Source organism: Apodemus sylvaticus, chromosome 6 (genome assembly GCF_947179515.1).
Source record: "Apodemus sylvaticus chromosome 6, mApoSyl1.1, whole genome shotgun sequence".
Lineage (NCBI taxonomy): Eukaryota > Metazoa > Chordata > Mammalia > Rodentia > Muridae > Apodemus > Apodemus sylvaticus.
The window spans coordinates 36,418,463-36,445,199 of record NC_067477.1 but is presented as its reverse complement, the minus strand read 5'-3'; the positions used below and the strand labels follow the sequence as shown (position 1 = coordinate 36,445,199).

Here is a 26,737-nt window from a genome sequence, read left to right as displayed (position 1 = left end):
ACGTTAGGCTGCTGTGAAGACAGCTCCAAGGGAGTCCTTGTGTGCCTTTAAAATGACATGAGCAGAGTTTGCTAAGTAGTTGACCAGTGGTGGTATAATTTTACATTTGTATCCAAGATGTTGGAAATGTCTAGTTGACTTTTTTCCTGTCACTTCCTGTCACTGCCCCCACTTTACCTTAGGCAGACTAGTGCGTCTCTGTGCTTGAACACTTCTCTGTGAGTGGGAACCACACTGAGCGTTCGCAATGGATGTTTCTGCTTTTTATCGCTGTGTTTTAACAGACTAGTATGTTTGCTGCAAGTCCTTTCTTGGATATGTATATGGATACACATGTATATATGGATATATACATGTGTCTAGATAATATTTCCTCCAAGCTTGTGAATGGTTTGGTCATTTTTATGAGTGAATTTTATAAATCTTAGATATTTTTAATTTTTTCTAAGAAATATTTGCTAATTTGTATCCCTTTGACTACCTTTTGTTGACTAATTGCTCTGGCTAGAACTTCAAGTACTATATTGAATAGATAGAGAATGGGCAGCCTTGCCTAGTGTCTGATTTTAGTAGGATTGCTTCAAATTCCTCTCCATTTAGTTTGATGTTGGCTACTGGTTTACTGTATATTGCTTTTACTGTGTTTAAGTGTGAGCCTTGAATTCCTGATCTTTGCAAGACTTTTAACATTAAGGGATGTTGAATTTTGTCAAATCTTTTTGAGCATCTAATGGCACGATCATGTGTTTGTTTCTTTGAGTTTGTTTATATAGTGGATTATATTGATGGATTTCTGTATATTGAACCATCCCTGCATTCCTGGGATAAAACCTACTTGATCTACTTGATCATGGTGAATGATGGTTTTGATGTGTTCTTGGATTTGGTTTGTGAGATTTTTTTTTTTTGTTGTTGTTATTTGGATTTGTTTCCCCCCCACCCCACCCCACCCCAAGACAGGGATTCTTTGTATAGCCCTGACTGTCCTGGAACTCACTCTGTAGACTAGGCTGGCCTTGAACTCAGAAATCTGCCCACCACCACTGCCTGGCAGTTTGTGAGAATTTTATTGAATATTTTTTCATGGATATTCATAAGAGAAATTAGTCTGAGGTTCTCTTTCTTTGTTGGATCTTTTTATGGTTTTGGTATATGCATAACTGGCTTTCTAGATCAAATTAGGTAGTGTTCCTTCTGTTTCTATTTTGTGGAATAGTTTGAAGAATATTGGTATTAGGTCTTCTTTCAAGGTCTGATAGAATTCTAATAGAACCATCTGGTCCTGAGCTCTTTGGGGTTGGGAGAATTTTAATGACTGCTTCTCTTTCTTTAGGGGCTATGGGACTGTTTTGATGGTTTATCTGATCCTTATTTAACTTTAGTACCTGTTATCTATCTAGAAAATTATCCATTTCATCCAGATTTTCCAGGTTTTTTGAGTATTGGCTTTTGTAGTAAGATCTAATAATTTTTTGAATTTCTTCGATTTCTGTTGTTATGTCTCCCTTTTCATTTCTGATCTTGTTAATTTGGTTACAATTATGCCTCTATGCCCTTAGTCTGGCTAAGGGTTTAGTCATCAGGGAAATGAAAATCAAAACAAACCTGAAATTCCACCTTACACCATTTGGCTCAGATCAGAAACTCAGGTGACAGCAGATGCTGGTGAGGATGCAGAGAAAGAGGAACACTGCGCCATTGCTAGTGGGATTGCAAGCTGGTACAACCACTCTGGAAATCAGTCTGATGGTTCCTCAGATGACTGGATATAGTACTAACCAAGGACCTAGCTCTACCACTCCTGGGCATATACCCAAAAGATGCTCCAACATATAACAAGGACACATGCTCCCCTATGTTCATAGCAACCTTATTTATAGTAGCCAGAAGTTGGAAACAACCTAGATGTCCCTCAACAGAGGAATGGAATCAGAAAATGTGGTACATTTATACAATGGAGTACTACTCAGCTATTAAAAACAGTGACTTCATGAAATTCACAGGCAAGTGGATGATGGAACTAGAAAATATCATCTTGAGTAAGGTAACCAAAAGAACACACATGATATGTACTCACTGATAAGTGGATATTAGGAAAAAAGCTGGAATACCCATGATATAACTCACCATATGAAGCTCAAGAAGAAGGAAGACCAAAGTGTGGATACTTCAGTACTACCTAGAGGGCAGAACAAAATAATCATGGGAGGTAGAGGGTGGGAAGGACTTGTGAAGATGTGGGGGGGGGGGGGGGGAAGGGGCAGGATCAGGTATGGGAGGAGATGGGGGAGATGTATAGGTTGGGAAATTGAACAGAGATATGTAGCAATGGGGGATGGGGAACTGGAGGTAGCCACTAGAAAGTCCCTGATACCAGGAAAGCAAGAGGCTCCCCATCCCATCCAACTGGGATGACATTAGCTGAAATACCCAGCAAAGGGTAGAAAAACCTGTAGAGACCATATCCAGAGGTTAGGCATGGCCCCCGGTTGAGGGATGGGGCCACCCACCCATCTCAAAAATATTAACCCAGAATTGTTCCTGTCTAAAGGAAATACAGGGACAAACAGTGGAGCAGAAACCAAAGGAAAGTCCATCCAGAGACTGCCCCACCGGGGGATGCATCCTGTATGTAGCCACCAAACCCAGACACTTGCTGATGCCAAGAAGTGCTTGCTGACAGGAGCCTGATGTATCTGTCTCCGAGAGACTGGGCTGGAGCCTTACCAATATAGACGTGGATGCTTGCAACCAGCCATCAGACTAAGCATGGGGACCCCAATGGAGGAGTTAGGGGAAGGACTGAAGGAGCTGAAGGGGTTTGCAACCCCATAGGAAGAACAACAATATCAACCAACCAGACCTCCCAGACATCCCAGGGACTAAACCACCAACCAAAGAGTACACATGGACGGACCCATGACATGACTCCAGCTGCATATGTAACAGAGGATTGTCTTTTCTGATATCAATGGGAGTGGAGGCCCTTGAAGACTTGATGCCCCAGTGTAGGGGAATGCCAGGGCAGGGAGGCGGGAGTGGGTGGGTGGTTGGGGTAGCACCCTCATAGAAGCAGTGGGGAGGGAGGATGGGATGGGAGTTTGTGGAAGGGGAACCAGGAAGTGGGATAACATTTGAAATGTAAATAAATAAAATAACCAATAAAAATTTTTTTTAAAAAGTAAATATTTGCCATTTTCTGTGGTGCAAAAGCCTTTTTCTCTTCCACTTTTTGATTAGTCTTTGTATGAGGTCTGTGGTAAGTCCTGAGTATTGAGTATACAGTTCCAGCGAGGCTCTTCTTTAGTGACGCCACACATTTGATGTAACCAAATAGGTTTTGCCTATTTAAAGTGTTTCCTCATTTCCCTGGTCATTTTCTTTTCAGGTTATCTAGATGTGTGTTTCTTTTCAAATATTTGAGGGTTTTCTTAGAGATCTTTTAGCTACTGATTTTTCAGTTTACTTCTGTCGAAGTCTGAGGAGATAATTTGTAAAATTTGCATCCAAAAAGTACTGAGGTTTCTTATGTGGCTCATTGTGGCAAATATAAAGCACACAAGGAACAGGTTCCTCCTGCCCTGTGGCTGGTGGGCTGCTTCCTGAAGGAGCATCAAGTCACGGGCATCAGTGCTTGGCCTAGACGACCCCACCCCCACCCCCAGTCAGTGCTGAGGAGGCTCATCAGGAGAAACAGGCTTCCTCCTTGTTAGGAAATGTTGTGTTTCTCATGATGCTTTCTTTCTTTTCTTTCTTTCTTTTCTTTTCTTTTCTTTTCTTTTCTTTCTTTCTTTCTTTCTTTCTTTCTTTCTTTCTTTCTTTCTTTCTATCTTTCTTTCTTTCTTTCTCTCTCTTCCTTCCTTCCTTCCTTTCTTTCTTCCTTTCTTTCTTCCTTTCTTTCTTCCTTCCTTTCTTTCTTTCTTTCTTTCTTTCTTTCTTTCTTTCTTTCTTTCTTTCTTTCTTTCTTTCTTTCTTTCTTTCTTTCTTTCTTTCTTTCTTTCTTTCAATTCTGAAGTTTACTTAGTGTGCCTTAATATACTCCACACCAACTTTCTTATCACTAGTATTTTTTGTTGCTTTGTCTTACAATTTAAAGAAAAAAAAACCTGATTTTATTTTTCTTGTGTAGATGATGTTTAGAGATTGGAATGGCGAAAGCTCACAGTTTCTTTTTGTAGTATAAATACCTAAAATTCCTCCCACTTTACAGGAATATTATTACCTGAGGTCACTGTGCTGTATAATAGATCATAACCTTATTCCTCCTCCCTCACTGCTGCATACCTGTTATCACCAGACTGCTTTCTGCTAGTATGACAGCGGCCTTCTTTGGATAGGACACATAAGGGACACAGTGCAGCCTTTGTTTGTCTATGCCTGGCTCACTTCATTTGTATTTCTGACCTCTGAGTTCATCTATATTGTGGAAGATGGCAAGATTTTGTTCTTTCTATGGCAGAACAACATTCTATGGTATATGAACCACATATTCTTATCCATTCCATTCTTGACGGTACACTTAGATTACTCTGTATTCTGTTAGCAGTGTTTCAATAAACATAGGGTACAGGGGTCTCTTGCTGGATCATATCATAGATCTCACTGTTAATTTGTGAGGAATTTCCTTGCTGCTTTCCATAATGGTAGTTTACATTCCGTGAGATTCATCTGAGGGCTCCTTCTCTTTTTCTGCATCCTTGCTGGCTCGTGTTATCTTTCATCTTTGTTTTTCTTTGGTGCACTTGGGGCATAGCACTCTGTATCCTCGGGATGGGTGTTACTTGATTAGTCTTCTTAATATGCTTTGAATTCAGTGTGTTAAGGATTTTAGCAGTAACAGTAAAAGACTGTCTGTCTGCTTCCTTCCCTCTCCCCCTTTCTTTTTTCTTTTGTTTCTTTTTTCTTTTTTCTTTTTTCTTTCTTTTTTTTTGTGGAGTCTTTGTCTGGTTTTGATAGTAGGATAATGCTGACCTTGTATTATTGAAGGAGTTTAGAAGTATTCTCTTCTGATATTTTTTTCTCTTCTTTTTTTTTTTTTTTATAATTGCTTGAGATTTGATATTAGTGAAGACACTAACGTAAAGAAGTGAAGAAGCCAGGTTCTAGGATCCTCCTCCTTTCTCCTCCCCCCCTTTTTTATAACTAATTGAATCTCTCTACTTTTCATTCATCTGCTCCTATTTTTATATGTTCATGATTAAATCTTGATATATGGTATGTGCATTGGACCTTATTCATTTCTTCTAGGTTATCCAGTTTGTTGGCATGCAAATGTTTATAATAGTGTCTTATGATCTTTAAGATTAAAAAACATGTGTTTGTGTGTATGTCTCTCTGTGGGTGTGTACATGTGAATGTGGGCGCCTGTAGAGGCTAAAAGATGGCTTTGGATCTCCTAGAGCTTGAGTTACAGATGATTTCACTTGCCTGATGTGGGTGCGAGGGACCAAGCTGGGGTTCTCTGTAAAGGTGCTCTTATCTGTTGGTTCAGCTCCAGTATTCCCCTCACCCCTTCTTCTGAGATGGACTCATGCATCTCAAGTAGGCCTCAAAGTTGCTATATAGCCAAGGATGACCTTGAAGTTCTAATCCTTCCACTACTGCCTCCTTGTTGCTGGAATTATAGATTTGAGGTGCTATACTCAGTTTCTATAGTGCTGGAGATGGAATCCAGAGCTGGGTGCATACTCTGCAAGGCAGGGACTCCAACCACAGCTGCATACCGGCCATGATCCTTTGCATCTCTGTTAACTAGTAAAATGGCTCTTTTTTTATCCAGATGATGGTGGTGGTGGTCATTGTCTTTTTCTTCCCCCTCTTTTTTTTTTTTTTTTTTAATCTTCTTTGTTTTGTCCTTGTTCTAGCTAAAGGTTTATTGATACTATCTTCTAAAAAGTCATCTTGGAGCTGGAGAAATGTCTCTGCAGTTAAGAGCACTTGTTACCCTTATGAAGGACCCAAATTCAATTTCCAGTACCCACATTGGGGTTCACAGCTATCTGTAGCTTGAGTTGGGGGTGGGGGTGGGGGTGTCGATCTAGTGCCCTCTTTTGACCTTCGTGGTCACGAAGCATGTGTGTGGTGGACATACATACATACAGGTAAAACACACATAAAATAAAAAGAATAAGCTCATAAAGATTAAAAAACAAATTCTTGCTAGTTAGAAAGAGGATGGTCTTCAGAGGGAAGGATGGAGGGAGGAAAAGAGGGTAGCACAGGGTAGCTCATGGTGCACGGTGCACATGCGTGATGCTGCTATAAAGAAAGACAGTAAACTCAAGCAAAAGGACAAAATGCATTGAGCAGTTAAGGATAGCTACATACTTCCTAGGTGTTTTGCATTGTTGATCGACTCTTCTTTGTCTGTGTCATTTATGTCATCTTTGAGCTGCCTCTCTGCTATTTCCCATTCATTGCAATGTAATCTTCAAACACTATACTATTTCCTGTATAATGTGGGGTCTTTACAACCACACTACTTTTCCATCCTTCTTGTGTTATTGTTAGTGTGTATTTTGCTATAATCCCTCCGTACTATAATGTTCCTTTGCTGGAAGAGTCAGTTATAATGTAAGGAAATTTAAATCTTGTGTTTACACATACATTGTCATTTTCCATATTCTTCACTGTGCATTCATCAGGTTTGCATCTGAAGAATTTCTTTCAGGATTTGATGAATCCTGTGCAGCTCCGATGGTAACAGCTTGGCTACATCTCTACAGATGTTTTTGTTTCAACATTTAAAAGATTTGTTTTGACATGTTGTAGAACTCTAGATTAACACTCTTTTCTCCGGTTCTTCAGCACTCCGGTCTTGCCTCTTCTCCAAGTGTGCTTAGTCCTATTTTGTTTCGGTTTTGGTTTTTTAAGACAGGGTTTCTCTCTGTAGGCATGGCTGTCCTGGAATTAATTCTATAGTGCAGGCTGGCCTCGAACTCACAGAGAAAGATCCTTCTGCCTCTGCCTCCAGAGTGCTGGGATTAAAGGTATGCTCCACCATACCCAGCTTGTGTTATTGTTTGTGAGCACAGTGCTGTCCCCTCCTTCAGCTTACTTCTGAGGGTATGGGTCTAGCTTGCGTCAATGTGCATGTGGATGTTTCCACAAATGTGTCCCACTGTGCAGAGGCCAGCAGCCAATGCCAGGCATCTTATGGGAGGGGCTGTGGGTTTGTGTGGCACAGCTTGTGTGGATGTTTGGACAGTGAACTCTGAAAGTCTGTTTCCACACATGCAGCACTGACAGTACAGATGTGCACCACCACACCAGGCTTCTTATACAGCTGCTGGGGGTCCACGCTCAGGCCCTCAGGAATACACAACTGTCACTTCCCCATCTGAGCCAGCTCTACAGCCCCAAGACTGTTTCCGGCTGACTGCAGCTGGTGACTGTGCTGTGCCTTGGCTGGTATCTCTGTCTTTAAGGTCATTTTCACTTTGTTTGCACTATCCTAACTTCTATTAATTCTAGTGAGCATTTTATTTCCAGTATTGACTCATTTTTCATATGTAGAATTTTTATTTGTATTTTTCTGTCTTGTTTCCCTCTTTCATTTTTTATATTCCTGTGCATACATTGTAATAATATGGGTGACTATCTGTCGTTCTCATTTTACTTATACTGTCATTTCTGAGTCTGTTAGTTGTCATTGCTTTGGTTTATGGCAGTGATCCTCAATCTTCCTAATGCTCGAACTCTTAAATACAGTTCCTCATGTTACAGTTATTTTTATTATTAATTCATGACTGTAATTTTGCTAGTGTTATAAAGTATAATCTAAATATGTTATGCAGGATAGGTCAAGACACCCCAGTTGAGAACCACTGGTCTGTGGAATACACTCTTTCTATAAATTTTGACTAGACACTGCACATTGTGCATGCTTATCATCAGTGTTTGGGTTTCTTTGCCCTTTTTAAACCCTGTTAAAAAGTTTTCTGTTCAGGCACTTGAGTTATTTGTTCATCAGCATTTTCAGGCTTCCTTCTGTATATTGTTATGGTAAAGTTAGGCTTCCTTTAATATAAGCCCAACGACATTTGTCTTACCTCAAAAGACACTTTTGGGGTGTCTGGACTGCCGTAGCTTTTAAGGAGACCCCGTGTTCTGGCAGCTGTCACTCAGTTGCCAGCTCCCTGGGGCCTGCGCAGGTGTTTGAGTTATATCTGTCTTGCTTGTTCTTTTTCTGTCAGTTGCTTTTTCCTTAGCCCAGAAAACTCTTACCCTCTGCCCAAGCAGACTGGTAGGTACCCCAGAGTTCAAGGGACCGTTCATCAGTATTTTAGGATTTTCCCCCTCATGCATAGCCTGCTCCTCTTCAGTGCATTGCTCTGAAAATTCTCCATGCTTTTTATAGCTCTGATTTAGGTTTTTCATTTTAGACACTGTTGGTCTCTACTTGAATCCCCCTTTATATATGCTCTGGAAATTGCCTGTAGGACAAAAGGTAGAGAAATTGTAAGAGTTAATTCTGTTGTTTCTCACTTACAGGAATCACTCCTTGTTCCACCATTTGTTTAATTTGTCATAATTTGTTTAACGACTGAAAACAGTTGTTTCTATATCTTGCACACTTTTCTGGCTGTTTATGCTAGGAGAACAGGGTCTGTAGCAGTTATCCTCTTGTGTGAAGAAACAGAATTGTTTGTTTCATTGGTTTTTAAAATTTTCAGACAGAAAATGTATGTTCCGTGTAACCTTGCTCTTTTCCTTAAGTGTTGCCTTCCCAGGATTCATGTCCTGCAATTCATCCCTTCAACGTCCCCTTTCCCTTTAAACTGTGTTGGAACTGTTGTTAATGTCACATTCTTTTGCTGATGGACATAGGACTTGTTTCTGGTCTGTAACTGTCAAGGACAACTATGCTGTTGGCATTCTTAAGTGTGTCTCCTGGGTGTGTATCTAGGAATGAATTGCATCGTGCTGCTTTTCTGAAGAGGTGTTCTCAGAGACAGCATGTGACAGGTCTCTGGCAGACGAGCAGGCAGGACAGACAAGGAGACTCACAGTGATCCTGTTTAGGAAAGCTTTGTGCAGTGGGCGGACATGAGCAGCCATTGTACTGGGAATGTTTCCATTTAGAGGCTAAGGATCCGTGGGAGGTGTGGGGTGAAAAAGCTCCTAGGAAGCATTTCTGACTAGTCTTGCAGAATCACCATTCAACAGCTGTGTGGAAAACAAGAATTAGTGACCAAGATTATCCATTTCCTGAGAGGTTGCCTCCCCTGTAAACAGCGTGGAAGCACTGTCCACTTCCCCTTTGGGGACGGTTGGACTGGAAGGCGCCCATTCCTCTCCTTTGTGCAGCTTCTCTCCAGTTTCTCTTGTCATCTCATCTGTGCATAAGATTTCTTGGTGCTGTGGTGGTTGTTTTTTAATCTAAGCAATTCTGTTTGCTATGTTAAGTGTCCTCTTTATTCTGTCTGTTAATGCATTGCAGCAGGGTGGACCTGAGCCGCTTACTTACTCTTGTTCTCACTGTGATTAGTTATCATTTTAATTTGAACACCCGTCTCCTCCCTCCATTGGCACTTTAGAAATAGGGCATAAGCAGTTTATTTTGTGCTTGGTTTGTGGTTTTGTTTCTATATTTTCCCTCTTGAACAAAACTTAAGAAATGCTTTGGTTTCTTTCTTTGTCCTTCAGGTCCTACCTTGAACACAAAACCTCCATGAACTACATGCTGGCAACGCGCCTGTTCCAGGACAGGTAGGAATTTGCTCGGCTTAAATATTTAGAACTAGATCACAAAGCATAAGAGAAAACATATGTAAAAGAAGGGTAGTGGCTTCTGTGTCTCATGCAGGGCCTGGGACAGAATTCCCAGTATAATAGCTCATTTATGCTAACAGCTCTTAGCATTTTGTTATATTTGTAAAAGCCAAAAATTAAGTCATAATAATCTTCTGAATAGTCTTAGACACCCAGTGCTGCTGCTGCTGCTGCTTCTGCTGCTGCTTCTTCTTCTTCTTCTTCTTCTTCTTCTTCTTCTTCTTCTTCTTCTTCTTCTTCTTCTTCTTCTTCTTCTTCTTCTTCTTCTTCTTCTTTTCCTTCTTCTCCTCCTCCTCCTCCTCTTCCTCTTCCTTCTCCTCCTTCTCTTCCTCCAATTACTCCTTCATCTCCTCCTTCTTCTAATTCTTCTTAAAAGAAGATCCTTACTCAGCACCTTTTTGTATACTGTTTTTGTTTTCAAAACTCCTTCCCTTCCTCCCTCTTTCCCCTCCCTCTCTCCTTCCTCCTTTCCTTTCTCTCTTCTTCTTTCCCTTCTTCCCTACCTCTCTCCCCTTCCTCCTTTACTCCCTCTCTCCCTTTTCCCTTGACCACCTTCTCTCCCTTGAGGCAGACAGGGTTTATTTTGGCTTACAGTTTGAGAAAATGTTTCATCCTGTCAGGGGAGCCCCGGAGGCAGGAGTATGGCGTGGCTGGTTATGATGCATCTGCAGTCAGGAAGTAGAGAACACGAGTACCCCAGGCACAGCTTTAAATGCTGCAGTGCTGGTTTCAAGAACAAAAGGGCTGCCACTTCAGAAAAGGTGGAGGGTCCATAATGGCCAAGTAAACTCAGGCACAGGTGGCAGCTGGTGAGCTCAGTGCCAGGGAAGTTAGGAACAGTGTTAGCAGAAGCTGGACTCCAGGTGGCACAGCCTGGCATACCCTCTGGATGCTTGTAGCCTGTAGCACAACCACATTGTTCAGTAATTGGTTATTTTAATGAAGCTCCTTGGTTTATTGAAGAAATTTGTTTGACTTTATGGATATGGCTTGTTTTCTGAGGGAGTCTTAAAATAGATATCCAGATTTAAGATATTTCTTGAAGTTTCTTAGTTATTATAGGAAGTTAGATTTGTACTTTGCATCTGTTCAGTTGTGGTAAATAGTGTTGGATAACCACACACATAGCTTTTTATGATCCTTGAAGTTGCTCAGCAGTCAGCCCCAGATTTTCGCATAAACACTAGAAGGAGAGTGTAAAGCCCCAGAACTTTGTCAAGGTTTCTTTACCTGTGTGCCTCTTTAAAACAGAAAGCAACAAAATCCACTGTTGTGCACTTTCCTAAATTTATATGGATAAAATGCTACATTTAATTAGAATCCAAGTTAGTATATTTCTGATTTCTGCAGGTTCCAGCTAATGACTCTTGCTTATAACCTTTTTAGAATTTTCTTTTAAGAAAACATAAATTTCCCCATTTAGCAAAGGAATGTTTTTATGATCTACTCTTGCTAGCCTCTTGCAGCCTTGTGTCCATATTGCCCGTGGCCCAGTCAGGACACATTTCTCTGTTTCCTGCCATCTTATCCTCACAAACTGCCTTCCATTCATCCCTAAACAGCTCTAGCTCAGGTTCTCATCCTTAGTCAGCCGTGCACTCCTGGACTGGGTTAAAGCTCATGTTTACTGACTCGTGCTCTACCTGCCTCCTCCTCTGAGGGGGAGCTTTCCGTGTTTACCTGTGTCGGTGTTCAGAGCCTAGCATGTGGAAGAAAAATATGTTTTGAAAAAAAGGAAATTGTGATAATTCTAAATCTTAACATCTTCCACTAAATTTCTTTTCTCAATCTGAATTGATGTTTCCCACACACATTACATTGTTATTTCAAACTAGTTCTCCACTCACTTTTTTGTAGGTTGTGTTTGTCCACCTTCCATCCCTCCCCCACCTCCTCCCGTCTGCTCATCTCGCTTTGTCAAACACAGTGTCCTGTTTGGCAATAGTTTTAATTATGGCGGCACAATAGTAACCCAGGGGGATCTTGTAAGTGATATTTATACCCCCTCTCCATACTAGAGGGAAGTGGAGGTACTTATTAAAAGCTGCCCATGTGATTGTACTTAGAGGCCATGATTGCAGCGTCCTGGAGATGACCATTGTCTGAGCTAAAAGTTACTCATCCTGAGTTTTCTGACCCACCCCTCTCAGGACACTAGCAGGGACAGGAAGGAATAGAAAAAGAAAAACCGGAACATCCTGGTAAAGATTTAACTCTTTTACTTGACTTTTCTATAAGTGTTATCTATAAACTTTTAGAAAATATCACAGATATCATACCGTGTGTCTCCATCAACATGACAGTGTTGAAATGACAAAATGTTTGATTGAAGAAGTTACTGAAATGAGGGTTAGCTAGTAAGGATGCATAGTAATAAAAGAGCATCAGTGGCGCCTCGAGCTGGGCAGTGTTGTGTCCCACGTCTTCTGGGTACATGAACCTCACAGTGGTGATAAAACTGTGCTGAACTAAATACAGGAAGGGCTATCAGTCAGTCTGCGGAACAGCTACACACTCCAAAGTGTTGAGTGCAGAAACTGAATGAGGAGGAAATGTTTTTTAAGGAAAAGCAAAAGCCAGTTTAACAGATACACTTGGCATTTAGCTTTTGAACATCTTTTGTTTTTTCAACAGGTTGTTTTCCCATAATTATAGAAAATCTATTTTTGATGAATCCCATGAGAATGGAGCTTGGTTTCCTATTCTGGAATAATTGAATGAAAGTAGAAAGCTCTGTAGTCTGATCTAGGTCTTGGAATCCAGTGCAGACCTCTCAAGCCCTGACCATGGGCAGAATATAGACGTATTATCTCCCACTGATCTACACACGCACTCGCACATGCTCACACACACAAGACACAGGTAGGGAATAACTACCTTCTTAATGTTGTCATGAGGCTTAATTATATTTTGTTTGATAAGTCGATGGACAAATGTTAAGTCACTGTTGTCATTTTTTTCTACAATTTCTTTGCCTGTTCCCCATTTTTAAGTGTATCTTCCCACCCACCCCATAGTAGTTGCTTTCCTCTGAGCCCAATGCTTCTCCCAGAGATGCCCAGTTGGCCCTCATTAGATGTCGAGTCTCCTGTGTGTGTGAACTCCAGAGTGAGGAGTGGGTGGGTTCTCTAACCCTCTCGTCCTTCTACATCCGCAGGGGAAACCCCAGAAGGAGCTTGCTGACAGGAAGAGCAAGGTAACTAATTTTTCAAAGTTACCCAATTCTTTCCATCTGCACGATGTGTAGCAATGCACAGACTGAACATAATGTTTTCTTTTCAGTTTGACTCATCACTAACAGCAGCAATATGTAAATGCTTTCTCTTGAAAAAGTATTCTGGAGCCACATATTAGAAACTAGGTATAAGATTTATTAAACTATATGTACATCATTTTAACCAATAATAATAGCTTTTTTACTTAGTGGGATGAAAGAGACTAGAGTAACAATGAGAGTTGAGAACTGTCCCCAGGGTGCCTCCTCTTTAAGTCTGCACCTGGGAACGGAAGGCTGGGACTGGACCTGCTGGAAGGCAGCAGGGAGCCTTCATTCAGCAGAGCAGAAAATAACCAGAGGAAAGACCAACATGGCTTTGCCTCAGCTAAGACTTGAGCTGCCACAGAAGCTCTTGAGCCTACATGCGTGTGCAGGCTCCTGAGGGTTCAACAGTTCACTTGTGTCTGTCCTGTGCTGTCAGAAAGCAGTCTAGCGAGAAAGACAGCACTGCTCCTTGCATCTAGCTAGTCTTCATTTATGAGTCAACTAAAACTTAGTTTCTCAACCAATAACTTGAGTTTATGTTTGTATGTCTGAGTACATGGCACATGTGGCGCGGCGCGCGTATGTGTGTGTGTGTGTGTGTGTGTGTGTGTGTGTGTGTGTGTGTAGGCAAGGACGGTGTTTATAGAGTTGGATTCTCTTCTTCCTCCTTTACTACCTGGGGTCTGGGAATCAAAGTCAGGTCACCAGTCTTGTGCAGCAAGTCCCTCTGCCCACAGGGCCGCCGCCCCATTGTTTGCAACAAGCTTTCTGAAGTATAACATTTAAGTTTTAAGGAAGTCATTCTGATTGCTATTTAAGGGGAAACTGAAATAAATTCATGTAGCTTATTTTCAAATGAAAGTCACAAGTTTTCTATAGCATTTGGTCAAGTAATAGACTTCCTGGATATATTACCATCAATTGGGAAGTTGGAGAAAAGAAATTTAAAAAAAACAAAAACAAAAAAAACTTAGAAAAAAGGGCTATTTAAAAGCCAAGTATAAAGGCTGGTACGTGTCATCCTAGGACATGAGAGTAACATAGGAGCATTGAGGTGAATTCATGGCCAGCCTTGGCTACATGTTTTTAGACTAGGCTAGGCTGGTATAGAAACTGTGTTTCTAAAAACTAAGAAGAAAAGAATTGTTTCAAATGAATGGGCTTTGGCCTTTAGTTTTTAGCTGTCTTTAAATATTAATATTCATATGGATATTTTGATGGTCTAAAGGATTAAATATATAAAAACTGGGCTGTAGTATTATATGCTAGAGTATGAAACAAGTCTTAATAAATTTAAAAGGATTAAGATGAAAAGTCATATCCTTGGAAAATCTTCAGATATTTTGGCTAGAGGCAGCACATTTTTAAATAGTCTATGTGAATCAAGAAGGACATTACAAAGGAAATTAGAAAGTATTTTGAAATCATTACTAATAAAACATAAAATACGGGATTTTTTCAGCTAAGGTGGTATCCTGAGGGATCTTTGTAGTTCTGAGTGCTTACATTGCAAACCAAGCATGGAAGCAGGCATGGTGGATGTGCCTGGAATCCTGCTTTGGATGCTAAGGCAAAGCCTTATAACTTCAAAGCTAGCCCTGGGCTTTGAAGATAGCATGACCTTGTCTCAAAATAAGAAGAAAAAGTGCAAGAAGGAGAGGAAGGAGAGAGGACTATGAGGACTGAAGTCGTAGATCTGGAGTCCATCTTGAGAAATCAGAAAGCAGAGTGCAGTACACAGAAAGGAGGGAGGAAGGAAGGTACAGTTAAAGCAGCAGGCAGCGAAGGGGGCGCCACAGAGCAGGGTGGCCCCAGTGGAGGTCAGGAGACGCATGTTAGGGAACCATTACTGTTGAAGTTATCCTGTTATTCTGACAACTTTGGTAAAGTGACTAAACTCCTTGTTGCGGATAACATTGATGCAGACTGAACAAAGCTGTAATAGAAATTTTGCAGGGCTTTGAATCTATCAGAATATTGGGCTTGTTATAAAAGACTTCATATAATGCAAGCTCCAGATTTCTTGGTCTCAATAGTCAGTAGGAGAGCCTGTCTTGAGGGAAACAGTCCGGTCATAGAGTCATAGAGTCAGAGTGTGCTCTTCTGGCCTTTGGGTGCACACATGTGCACATGCACCTGCACACACAATACATATATACACTGTATGTTCCACACATACAGAAGAAGAAGGGAGAGGAGGAGGAAGAAAGAAGGAAAATCATTGTCCCAAAATCCTACATCCACAAAATACTACAACATATCCATGCACTTAGTAAATTCTGGGACATAAGATGAATGTGCTAAAATCATGTTTTCATATATTGGCAACAGTAAATAATTGGAAACAAACTTGAATTGCCTTTATAATATGAAAATATGAAGTACTAAGGAGTAAATTTAATACACACTAAAAGTACTAAATACTATTGATTGAGACTCTAACAAAATTCGTTTATGGAGAGAGATGCCTTACCCATGGACTGGTGGATTTAATACTGGTTAAAATATCCATCTTTCTTAGATGATGTAAAGATCAAGTATAGTTTCAATCATTGATATAGTAGATTTTTAAGAAACTAAGTAACTTTTCTTTTTTTTTCTTTTTTTTTTATTCGATATATTCTTTATTTACATTTCAAATGATTTCCCCTTTTCTGGCTCCCCACTCCCCGAAAGTCCCATAAGCCCTCTTCCCTCTCCCTGTTCCCCCATCTACCCCTTCCCACTTCTCTGTTCTGGTATTCCCCTATACTGCTGTACTAAGTCTTTCCAGAACCAGGGGCCACTCCTCTGTTCTTCTTGGACATCATTTAATATGTAGATTATGTCTTGGGTATTCAAAGTTTCAAGGCTAGTATCCACTTATCAGTGAGTACATACCATGATTGATCTTTTGAGACATCTTTTGAGATATCACTTAGTATGATGTTCACCAGCTCCATCCATTTGTCTAAGAATTTCATGAATTTGATGTTTTTAATGGCTGAATAGTACTCCATTTTGTAAATATACCACATTTTTTGTATCCATTCCTCTGTTGAGAGACACCTGGGTTCTTTCCAGCTTCTGGCTACTACAAATTAGGCTGATATGAACATAGTGGAGCATGTGTCCTTATTGCATGCCAGGTAATCCTCTGAGTATATGCCCAGGAGTGGTATAGCAGGGTCCTCTGGAAGTGTCATGCCCAGATTTCTGAAGAACAGCCAGACTGATTTCCAAAGTGGTTGCACCATCTTACAATCCCACCAGCAGTGGAGGAGTGTTCCTCTTTCTCCACATCCTCGCCAACACCTGCTGTCTCCTGATTTTTTGACCTTAGCCATTCTGTTTTTTTTTTTAATTTATTGATATATTTATTTACATTTCAAATGATTTCCCCTTTTCTGGACCCCCACTCCCCGAAAGTCCCATCAGTCCCCTTCCCTCCCCCTGTTTTCCCACCCAACCCTTCCCACTTCCCTGTTCTGATTTTGCTCTATACTGCTTCACTGAGTCTTTTCAGAACAAGGGGCCACTCCTCCGTTCTTCTTGTACCTCATTTGATGTGTGGATTATGTTTTGGGTATTCCAGTTTTCTAGGTTAATATCCACTTATTAGTGAGTGCATACCATGATTCACCTTTTGAGTCTGGGTTACCTCACTTAGTATGATGTTCTCCAGCTCCATCCATTTGCCTAAGAATTTCATGAATTGTTTCTAATGGCTGAATAGTACTCCATTGTGTAGATATACAACATTTTTTGCATCCACTCTTCTGTTGAGGGATACCTGGGTTCTTTCCAGCATCTGGCTATTATAAATAGGGCTGCTATGAACATAGTAGAGCATGTATCCTTATTACATGGTGGGGAATCCTCTGGGTATATGCCCAGGAGTGGTATAGCAGGATCTTCTGGAAGTGAGGTGCCCAGTTTTCGGAGGAACCGCCAGAAACTTACAGAAAAAAAGAAAGATGGAAGAAAGGGGGCTGGGCAGTGGTGGTGCACTCCTTTAATCCCAGCACTTGGGAAGCAGAGGCAGGTGGATTACTATGAGTTTGTGGCCAGCCTGGTCTACAGAGAGAGTTCCAGGACAGCCAGGTATACACAGAGAAACCCTGTCTGTGGGTAGAGAATGGAGTGGAGCAGACTTGTGGAATTGCAAAGGACTTAGAAAATACAAAGTATTTTGAATAAAACTCACAGTACTTGATTTAAATGCTCCAGTAGAGATAGTGGAAATGGGAGAGATAGCCCACAAATAGACTTATATCTGTGGTCATTTGATCTTGAACAAAAACTTCTGTATAACCCAAGTGGATAGGCAGTATTTTAAACAAGTTTGATTGATACAGTTGAAAATAATACTTTAAAAAGTAACTGGAATCCTTGTCTTGCAGAAATGTGAGAGGTCATTTATGGCTCCAAATATAAAACACAGAAAGCAATGAACAAAAAAAGTTATATGTTATTTTATGAAATAAACGTTAGCTCATAAAAATAAACACTGGGCTTTATTAAGATCTCAACTCCAACCCATTCAGTTAAGGTGACCTAAAATATTAAGCCATCTCAAGCCAGGTTAATTAATTAGTTTGTTTGTTTGTTTCAAGACATGGTTTCTGTGCATAGCCCTGGCTGTCTTAGAACTCACTCTGTAGACCAGGCTGGAATTAAAGGCACATGCCACCAAGATGTGCCACCACGTCTGGCTCCAGGTTAAGTTTTTAAAGATGTTTCCTTAGAAAGACAAAGAAGTCACATTTGATGTCACATTTGACATCATAGTTACCACATTTGACCATAGCCAATTATTTGTAAATAAATGGCTTGAATGGTGGGTGCTTTTCAGTCTTAAGTTATTTATTATTTAATTGGCTAGATATCTACTTTCATAGCTTTGTGGGTTCAGTGTTTGAGAGTATAATAGATAAGTTTGAGCATTTCTTAGTTGTAACTACTTTGGGAGGCTAACGCAGGAAAAACGCTTGAGCCCAAGAGTTTGAGGTCAGGCTCAGTATCATAGTGACATCTTGCATCAAAAGAGGGTGGTGAGGTGCCTCAGAGGGTGGAGGCCCTGTGATTCCCTTGTCCACTCCTTGTCTAAGCTGGACCCCGCCTCACTCCCATCCCTCCTCTGTGACTGTCTTACTCAGACCTGGAACAGGCATTACCAGATCTTTTTGTTCAAGATCAAATGACCACAGATATAAGTCTATTTGTGGGCTATCTCTCCCATTTCCACTATCTCTACTCCACTATCTTCCCTCGCCCACATCGCATTCGGATCCTGCTGGGGTTGGGCCTTGGCTTCTGTCTGCTGCTGGCTCATGTCTGTGCCTCTGACTCCAGTTCTTTTTTTTTTTTTTTTAATTTATTGATATATTTATTTACATTTCAAATGATTTCCCCTTTTCTGGACCCCCACTCCCCGAAAGCCCCATCAGTCCCCTTCCCTCCCCCTGTTTTCCCACCCAACCCTTCCCACTTCCCTGTTCTGATTTTGTTCTATACTGCTTCACTGAGTCTTTCCAGAACAAGGGGCCACTCCTCCGTTCTTCTTGTACCTCAATTGATGTGTGGATTATGTTTTGGGTATTCCAGTTTTCTAGGTTAATATCCACTTTTCCTCTGCCTGAGAGATGGCTCAGCGGTTAAGAGCACTGGCTGCTCTTCCAGCGGTCCTGAGTTCAAATCCCAGCAACCACATGGTAGCTCACAACTATCTATAATGGGATCTGATGCCATCTTCTGGTGTATCTGAAGACAACTAGAGTATACTCATATACATAAAATAAGTAAAGGTTCTTAATAAAAAACAAAACAAACAAAAAACTTGACTCCAGTTCTTAAGTATGCTCAACACCTGAAGGGACTCTGCCTTTCTCCCTCTCCTTGCTGAGCTAATTAGGTTCCAAAGCAGGTTGGGAGCCTTGGCATATCCCCAGGTTGTGGAATCTTAGACTGGGAAGACCCTCACAGTCTCTTCATCTTTTTGGTGACACTTCCCTATGAATCACAGTCCCCTTTGTGTCACTGCCCTATTCTCGGTTTGTTCTCTACTGTTAGCTCTGTCAAATTTGTATGTATTAAGTATACGTTTGTAGACATTCAAACGGATATTTAAATACTAATGTGAAGATAGGGACTAGCCTTAATATGAACAAGACATATTTTATATCTCAAGTATTAAGATATTACTGCTGTCTCCTAGTCCTTCTGATGGTATAGGGTTTGGGGTGACACTTTACAGCCCCTGTAGTAAAGTAATAGCCAAGATGCTGTTGAAATGTTTTCTTCACATATATTTTTGTTCAGAACATTTAATAAATCAGGAGAGCCATTAATTAAGTCTTTTTTTTTTCAAGACAGGGTTTCTCTGTGTAGCCCTGGCTGTCCTGGAACTCACTCTATAGACCAGGCTGGCCTTGAACTCAGAAATCTGCCTGCCTCTGCCTCCCAAGTGCTGGGATTAAAGGCGTGTGCCACCATCGCTGGGCTCATTAATGAATTCTTAATGTTGACTACACTATTCCCATTTTCCTGAGAACTTCAACCACCTTAGAGTTCATGAGGGTTCCCATGACAGTCTTGGAGTAAAGAAGAGGACTTTACTATCTTGTGTAGCTATAGATGCCTTTGAGCTTAAGATTCCCCTGCCTCCTGTCCTGAGTGCTAGGATTACAGGCATATACTGGCAGCACAGTCTAGGAGGGGTCCTTTCTGAAGGTGTGCTCTTGTGCTGTTTCTGCAGAGTGACTACGGAAGGAGCACCAGAGCTAAAGGTGGAGAGCATGAACTCCAAGGCCAAGCTGCATGCTGCTCTTTATGAGAGGAAGCTACTGTCTCTGGAGGTGCGAAAACGTAGACGACGGAGTGGCAGATTGAGGGCAATGAGGCCAAAATACCCAGGTACCTGCCAGTGAGCATTCAACCGACTGTACAGCCTGGGTCCTGGCAGAGCCAGTTAGCCAGTTTGTTCCTTAATACCTGATGAGTCAGAACTGATCACAGGAGGGTAATTTTGCTCTAGGTGATCTTTCCCTGCTCTGAAACTTAGTTTGAAAGGCTTATCAATGTTGAAATGTCTGAGCCCCGTACTTGCAGCGAAGACTATCTGAAATGAAGTGCATGTTTTAGCTCCTGCTCTCATTCCACCATCACATAGATACTTTAGAAATAATGAGCGTCCACATTAGTGGGTTGGGAGCAGTGCTGCTGGGGTTGATGGTTCTGTAGCTCAGTTCATGGTTTGAAAGTTGCTGGTGGCATGAGTGTTTGGATGGAGTTTCTTTCCCAGATAATCGCCTACAGCAGATGTATTTTTAACTGACTGATAGATTGATATCATCCCCATGTCCTTTCTCTGTAGAGTACCTATATCAGGCAGCTGTCTGGGGTCTCATTGATGGGAGGTTTTTTGGGTTTTTTTTGTTGTTGTTTTGTGTGTGTGTGTGTGTGTGTGTGTGTGGTTTCTGTTTTAAGACAGCAGCAAACATACACTCAGAGGATATTCCTCTGTTCTTTGTCCCTCTTGGAAGGTTTTGTCCTTCCAATTCTGTGTCCTCTTGGTGGTTTGACTTAGACATGGGCTTTTACTTCAGAGACAAAAGGCAGGTGTTGGGAGAGAGGACGTTTTAATCCTTTTTTCAGCAACATTAGTGATTCTTCGCATTTAGTGATTACCCAACCAGCTGAAATGAATATTAAAACCGAGACAGAGAGTGAAGAGGAGGAAGAAGTTGGATTAGACAATGAAGATGAAGAGCAGGAAGCTTCCCAGGAGGAGTCTGCAGGGTCTCTTGGAGAAAATCAAGCCAAGTACACACCTTCATTGACTGTTATAGTAGAAAATTCACCCAGAGACAATGCCATGAAAGTTGCTGAGTGGACTAATAAAGGTGACCCGTGCTGCAAACTCGAGACTCAAGAGCCGGAGTCTAAATTTAATCTGATGCAGATTCTCCAGGACAATGGCAATCTAAGGTATGTTCCTTTGAGAGTGATGGTCATCAAGGTGGTTACAGCTAGCTATACTGAATGCCAGCTTCTGTGTCAGTGGCTTCACAGTTCCCTCTGGAAATGGCAGAAATCCCGAGAAGTAATGATGGGTTAAACATTGCTGTTGTCACAAAAACAGAGGCTTGGAGAAGGACCCAGGTTTCACGGGCCCAGCAGATGCTTGGACTCAATAAGAACACTAACTCAACAGCTCAGGGTTAGTGTATGAAATCCTTCAGGAGCTGGGACTCTGATCCCATGAAGACACAGCGATCTTAAGGCACAGAAGTAGAAAGCCTGAGAGACATGACCTTTGACCTAGTCCAGTGATGCAGATTTTTCCAAGGCTTGGAAAGTAGTTGGTGTTGAGAGTGCTGAGCAAGTAGAAGTAAGTGACCCAGAAGTGCTGTAGTGCAGCAGTCCCTCCCAGTCCATCAGCAAGCACTGCTGGCTGCTCAGTGCCAGGAACATGCTAGGCCATAAAGCAGTGCTGCAGGGAGCAAGGCAGGTGTGGGAGCCTGCAGTCTGCTGGGGAGACAGACAGTAAACAAAGAAACATGATATTCCAGGCAGCAGAAATGCCGTGAAGATGCTACCATGGTGTCATGGTGGGTAGAGGGTTTGGTTACTAAGACTGGAGCCTGCATGAAGAAGTGAGCTTTGCAGTGAGCTGTGTGACTCAGCCCTGCTTCCAACTGCAGGAGGAACAAAACTCAGGACACTGTAATGGCACAAGCCTTTGTAATTGGGACCTGGCAGACTTGGGGGCTACAAGAAGTTCAGGAAAGTGTGATAAGTGGATGCCGATAGATTGAGCAGAGCCTTTAGGGGAACTGGGTTAGGTTTTTGATTGGCTTTTAAGTAGTTACATGAGTCAGACCCTGTATAGAGTGTAAATTTTGCTTGCATCATTTGCAGTTGGTAAGAGAAAGAAACTCAATGTAGAGAGGGGACAGTTAGAATTGTCCAATCCAAAAGCTGGAGGTGTTGGCCAGAGAGTAATGCTCTAGGAGTGGAGAGGAGGGGCCGGGTGTAGGCTGTGAGTGAGGGAAGAGGCAGACTAAGCCCTGCACTGGCTAATGTGCTGATGCCACCAGTGGGCAGAAAGAACAGGAGTTTTTGCCCTGTGCTGACCTGCAAAAGTACAACTTAGCGGTCAAGGTTCATAGTTCAAGTCTCACAGTGGACATTACTGATAGCTCGGATTAACTCGTGCTTATAAATGGATGGGGAAAGAACAGAGTACCGCAGTCTGGGGGAATGGCACTCTGTGGAGGTCAGTGCAAGACCAAGAGGGAACATTTCAGAGTGACAGGGCTAACCCTGCCAGCAAAACAGGACAACTGTCAAGTCTGCCTAGTATGCCTATTGTGTGACGGAATAAAGAGGTACTTCTGAATTTGTGGGTGGAGTAGCAGCTGTGAGCTGAGAAGATCAGAGGAGATCAGAGAACAAGTGTGATGGTGCTGTTCTACATCATGGAGAGAGAAAAGATGGTTTTATTTTTAAACTTTTTTTTTTTTTTTTTGGTTTTTGGTTTTTGGTTTTTCGAGACAGGGTTTCTCTGTGTAGCCCTGGCTGCCCTGTAGACCAGGCTGGCCTAAAACTCAGAAATCTGCCTGCCTCTGCCTCCCAAGTACTGGGATTAAAGTCATGCGCCACCACCGCCCAGCCGATTTTATTTTTAAAGATAGGGACTCTAGAGCTTATTTATAGACTTAAGAGGAAGGATTTGATGGCCAGAGAATTAAGATATAGAAATGGATGTATTAGCAGAGAAGGGTCCTAAAAGACAGATGGAAAGAGGCCAATAGAGGGATAGCTCTTTTTCCAAGTCACAAAGGATAGACTGCAGAGAGGTTGCTGATAGAGGCCTAGGGCGAGGGTGAGTTGCCCGGGCACTGGCCTGTGTTTTGTAGAGGTCAGATCTTACACTTTGGCTAGGAGATGTGGGTAGGCTTGGGTTTGGGAGGGCGCTGGGAGAATGAGAACAGTTCATAGGTGAGAGATCAGGTTATACGAACTTAGTTCCCTACCTGGATTCTGGTCTGTGGATTGAGGGCAAGTCATAGAGTCAGAGACCCTTTCCAGGCCTCAGCTTCCTCTGTCAAGCCAAGGTACAGGGTCAGACCAGGATTTTTAAATGATTTCCTGAAAGGTGGGGGAGAGCATAAGAGAATTAGAAGTAGAAGATGAAAGGGTATTCTGAGCTCCATTCCAGCAATGACTTCCTCTTGAGCTGCTGTAGGAATCTGAGCTTATAGGTTGTATTACTATAAGTCAGCACACTCCACACTGCTGCCCACTGTCCTATAGGATAGCTGTTTCATTAGTCCCTGGGGTCTGGAGATGGCCATGGCTAGGGTGGAGACCACATGCACCACCTCCTTCAGGATGTATCTGTGGAGGATCCGTGTAACAATTTTGTTTTCTAACCAATCATGCCTGTCTCATGAACAGGATGAGGATGGTTTGTACATATGAAAAACTCAGTATTCTTTATTTTATTTAAAAGAAAATAAGGATTGAAATTTCAACTGACTGTCAGTTTGAGAGCTTCAGTCAGCACAATTGGTGAGTCAGCCAAATTTGAATGTATCTGGAGCGTGCTGCTGTTCTCTAGATGAGAATGGGAATGTCTTTGTTGGGAATATTCGGACATTTAAATTCATCGTTTCAAATTCATACTGTACTTCCATAACTGCCCCTGTTAGTAAATAGATTGTAACCTTATTTAAAGCTCGCTTGCTGGAACCTCTTACAGATGAAAATCCAGGAGCAAGCAGCTGCCTGGCCTGACTCCCCTGCACTCTGGTCCTCTAGACGCACTCAGTCCTCATCTCCTGCAGCACCTGCAGTCTGCGTGGGACGAGCCCTTCATCTTACCTTTGGGGAGCCTGAGCTCTGTTCAGTGATTACATGTGCGAGGATTGTGAACGGAGCTTGTGCTGGGCCCTAGTCTCAGCTGATGTAATTCTGGCTATAGTGTCAGGAGGCCGATCAGTTCTAGTAACCAAAATCTTGCCTGAAGGAAAACAGATCTGCCACAATTAGCCACTGAAGTGAACGTTGTTGCTGTCTCTCTGTCTTTCCCACTGCAACCTGAGTCCTTGCCTGTTACCAAGACCCCCAGGCAGAGAACAGTTGTCCCCATGGTATGCTTTACCATCTCTGCAGAACATCTGGGCTTGTCCCTGTCTGTCAAGTCATGCATACCAAGCTCTGTTGGATCACAGTAACTTGTTCTGGGCTCCAGCCACTCCTGCTGTATAGTTGAGAAATGCATGACCTTAAAATTTGGGCTCAAAGTTTCTTTATAGGATTAATCTAGTTTCTGTTTCAGAGGCTTTTCCATTCTAGGAATATTAGTTCTCATAACAAAACCTAAATCTCTATCCTAACTGATAAGTATGTCCCGAAGGACTTCCAACACCATGCCCTTTCCTTTTTACTAACAGTGGCCCAGTGAACACTGAACACTGCACTCTCCCAAGAACGTTCTTCAGAGTACAAAGAGGCAGCATGATGGGCAGGAGAAGTGGTTTTCAGTTTTTGTATGGGACAAAATTTAAAAATTAGTGTTTAGAAGGGTTCTTTATTCAGAAGTGTTTGTATAACAGTTTTCATATTCTTAGCCATCCTGACAGAAGAATCCTTAAAGATCACTTGGAGAGAGGCAGGTATGTGGTTGGTAGGTTTACCGTTCTGTCTCATAACACTGTATTATCTTGGATTTCTACAGCAAAGTGCAGGCCCGGTTAGCATTCTCTGCCTATCTTCAGCATGTGCAAGTCCGTCTGACAAAAGACAGTGGTGGTCAGACCCTCAGTCCCAGCTGGGCTGCCAAGGAGGATGAACAGATGGTGAGGCTCTGCTTTTGGGGACCTTTGACTGTTCTTTCTCTCCATCTATCCCTAGCTCAGCAATATATTCTGAGAAAAGAATTATTGCAGGACTCAGCAAATGGTTCAACAGCTAAAGGTCTTACCATGGAAGGCTGGAGAGCTGAGTTTGACTCCCAGAACCCATGAAAGACGAGAGACTCTGTTCCACAAGTTGTCCCCTGACTTCTAGATGAATGTGTGGCACATGCGGTCACAGGCACCATGTGGCAGGCCTTGTTTCCTGAGGAGTTAGTTTCGTTAGCTCTTTGAAAGTCAGTGCCTCTATAATATAACAGAACGTATCATTAGTCAGCCTAACTTCTTAATTTACTTGTAACTGTGTAAATTTTTAGATTACTAGAATCAAAATTAATGACAGTTTTCATCTTGTATCAGTTATTTGAACACACCCATGATTTAATATTCCAGCTCACAGTGACAGGGAGCATCGATCTTTGGTAAGATCAGAGCTTGTAGAGGACGCCCCAGCCTTCCCAAGGCCTTTCAAACTACAGGCGTCACCACAAACGCAGCAGCCTTTAACTCTGAGGAAGCTGTGTCCTTTGTCAGTGTTGACATTAAGTTTTAGTTCTCTCTATACAATGCAAGGTGCATTTTAAAAATTCATGTTGGTTATCCCAGAAAACAAATGATGAATTAAAGTAGCCAGAAGAACCCAGAGATAAACCTTGTGTGTCATGCATAATCTTTCAGTTATCAGTAAAAAATGTTAGTTCTGCTCTTTCCAAGTGGAAAATTGAGCATGCCTGTTTGAGAATTGGTTTATCTGCTCCACTGAACAAATGTTTTAAAATAGTAGCTTAAATTACCGTATAGTAAAGACAGCAGAGAACTGTGAAATCCAAGCCTCTAGTTACAAGTTTCTACCCTTTATACTGGAGGAAATGGGAGGAGGGAGCAATGAACAAACCTCAAATAAAAAAATCACTTAAAATAGCCCAAAGTAGGCACATAAACAAAAACAGCCAAACTAACTATTCCAGTTTCTGGCTGAGAATTTACCCGACATCTGGGGGTTTCTACAAGAATGTATAAGATCATCACTGCGAAACCTAGTAAACATTGTATGAATTCTTGAAAACATACCTGGAGCTATCCCAGCTGGGCTTGAGGGACACAGTACAGACAGCCCCCGCCCCCCAATCCAGGCTAGGCTCAGAGTCTGTATCTAATAGCTCAGAGCACCTCACCTAAAGCCTCAAGACCCATCCTCCTGAAAACAATTTTATTATTTTATGGGATGTTGCCTTTTTGAGGTCTCTGGCTCCACACAATCTCTCTGAGTTTGTGATGTTATAAATGACCAGAATGAAATCCTCTCAATTTCAGTTTGATTGTTTTCTCCTCTTAAAAGAGGTATTGTTGTCCATTCTTTTACTGAAGTGCTGTCATCCCTGCTGCCTTTATTCCCTTGCCCCCAGGTCCCCTCCACACCTTTCTTTGCTTTCCCCAACCCAGCTCTTATAGTTCCTTTATCCTTTGGTAGGAAGAAAGATGGGTCCCCTCCCAGCTACCAAAGCGCTAGGCTCACTTCCAGCTGTCCTTCAAGATCTTTCTGTGCGTCCCTCAGTGTGACCTTGTCTTGTGACCCTCTCTTGCTCCAGCTTCTTTGGGAGTCTGTCATTTAACCATTTTCTCACTGGCCTCGGCATTATTTCTATTAGGTTTCTTTCTGAACTGATTTGTTTTGTTCTAGGATCTTACTCTGTAGCCCAGGCTGGCCTCTAATTTGCCATCCTCTTACCTCATCCTCCCAAGCACCAGGATTATGAGCATGCGCCATCATACTTGATTCTGTTTTTTTCTGCCTTCT

The 26,737-nt window shown here is 42.0% G+C and overlaps 1 protein-coding gene across 12 annotated transcripts in view; it reads left to right on the top strand.

Moving 5' to 3' along the window:
- Nucleotides 1–26,737, top strand: part of Ttll5 (tubulin tyrosine ligase like 5) — a 221,247-nt gene that overhangs the window by 73,620 nt on the left and 120,890 nt on the right. For all 12 annotated transcript variants that reach the window (XM_052185375.1, XM_052185370.1, XM_052185379.1 and 9 more), the window contains 5 exons: nucleotides 9,649–9,711; nucleotides 12,932–12,970; nucleotides 19,773–19,930; nucleotides 20,698–21,004; nucleotides 24,762–24,882. In XM_052185375.1, coding sequence (XP_052041335.1) covers nucleotides 9,649–9,711; nucleotides 12,932–12,970; nucleotides 19,773–19,930; nucleotides 20,698–21,004; nucleotides 24,762–24,882 — 688 coding nt within the window. The remainder of the gene's footprint in view (nucleotides 1–9,648; nucleotides 9,712–12,931; nucleotides 12,971–19,772; nucleotides 19,931–20,697; nucleotides 21,005–24,761; nucleotides 24,883–26,737) is intronic.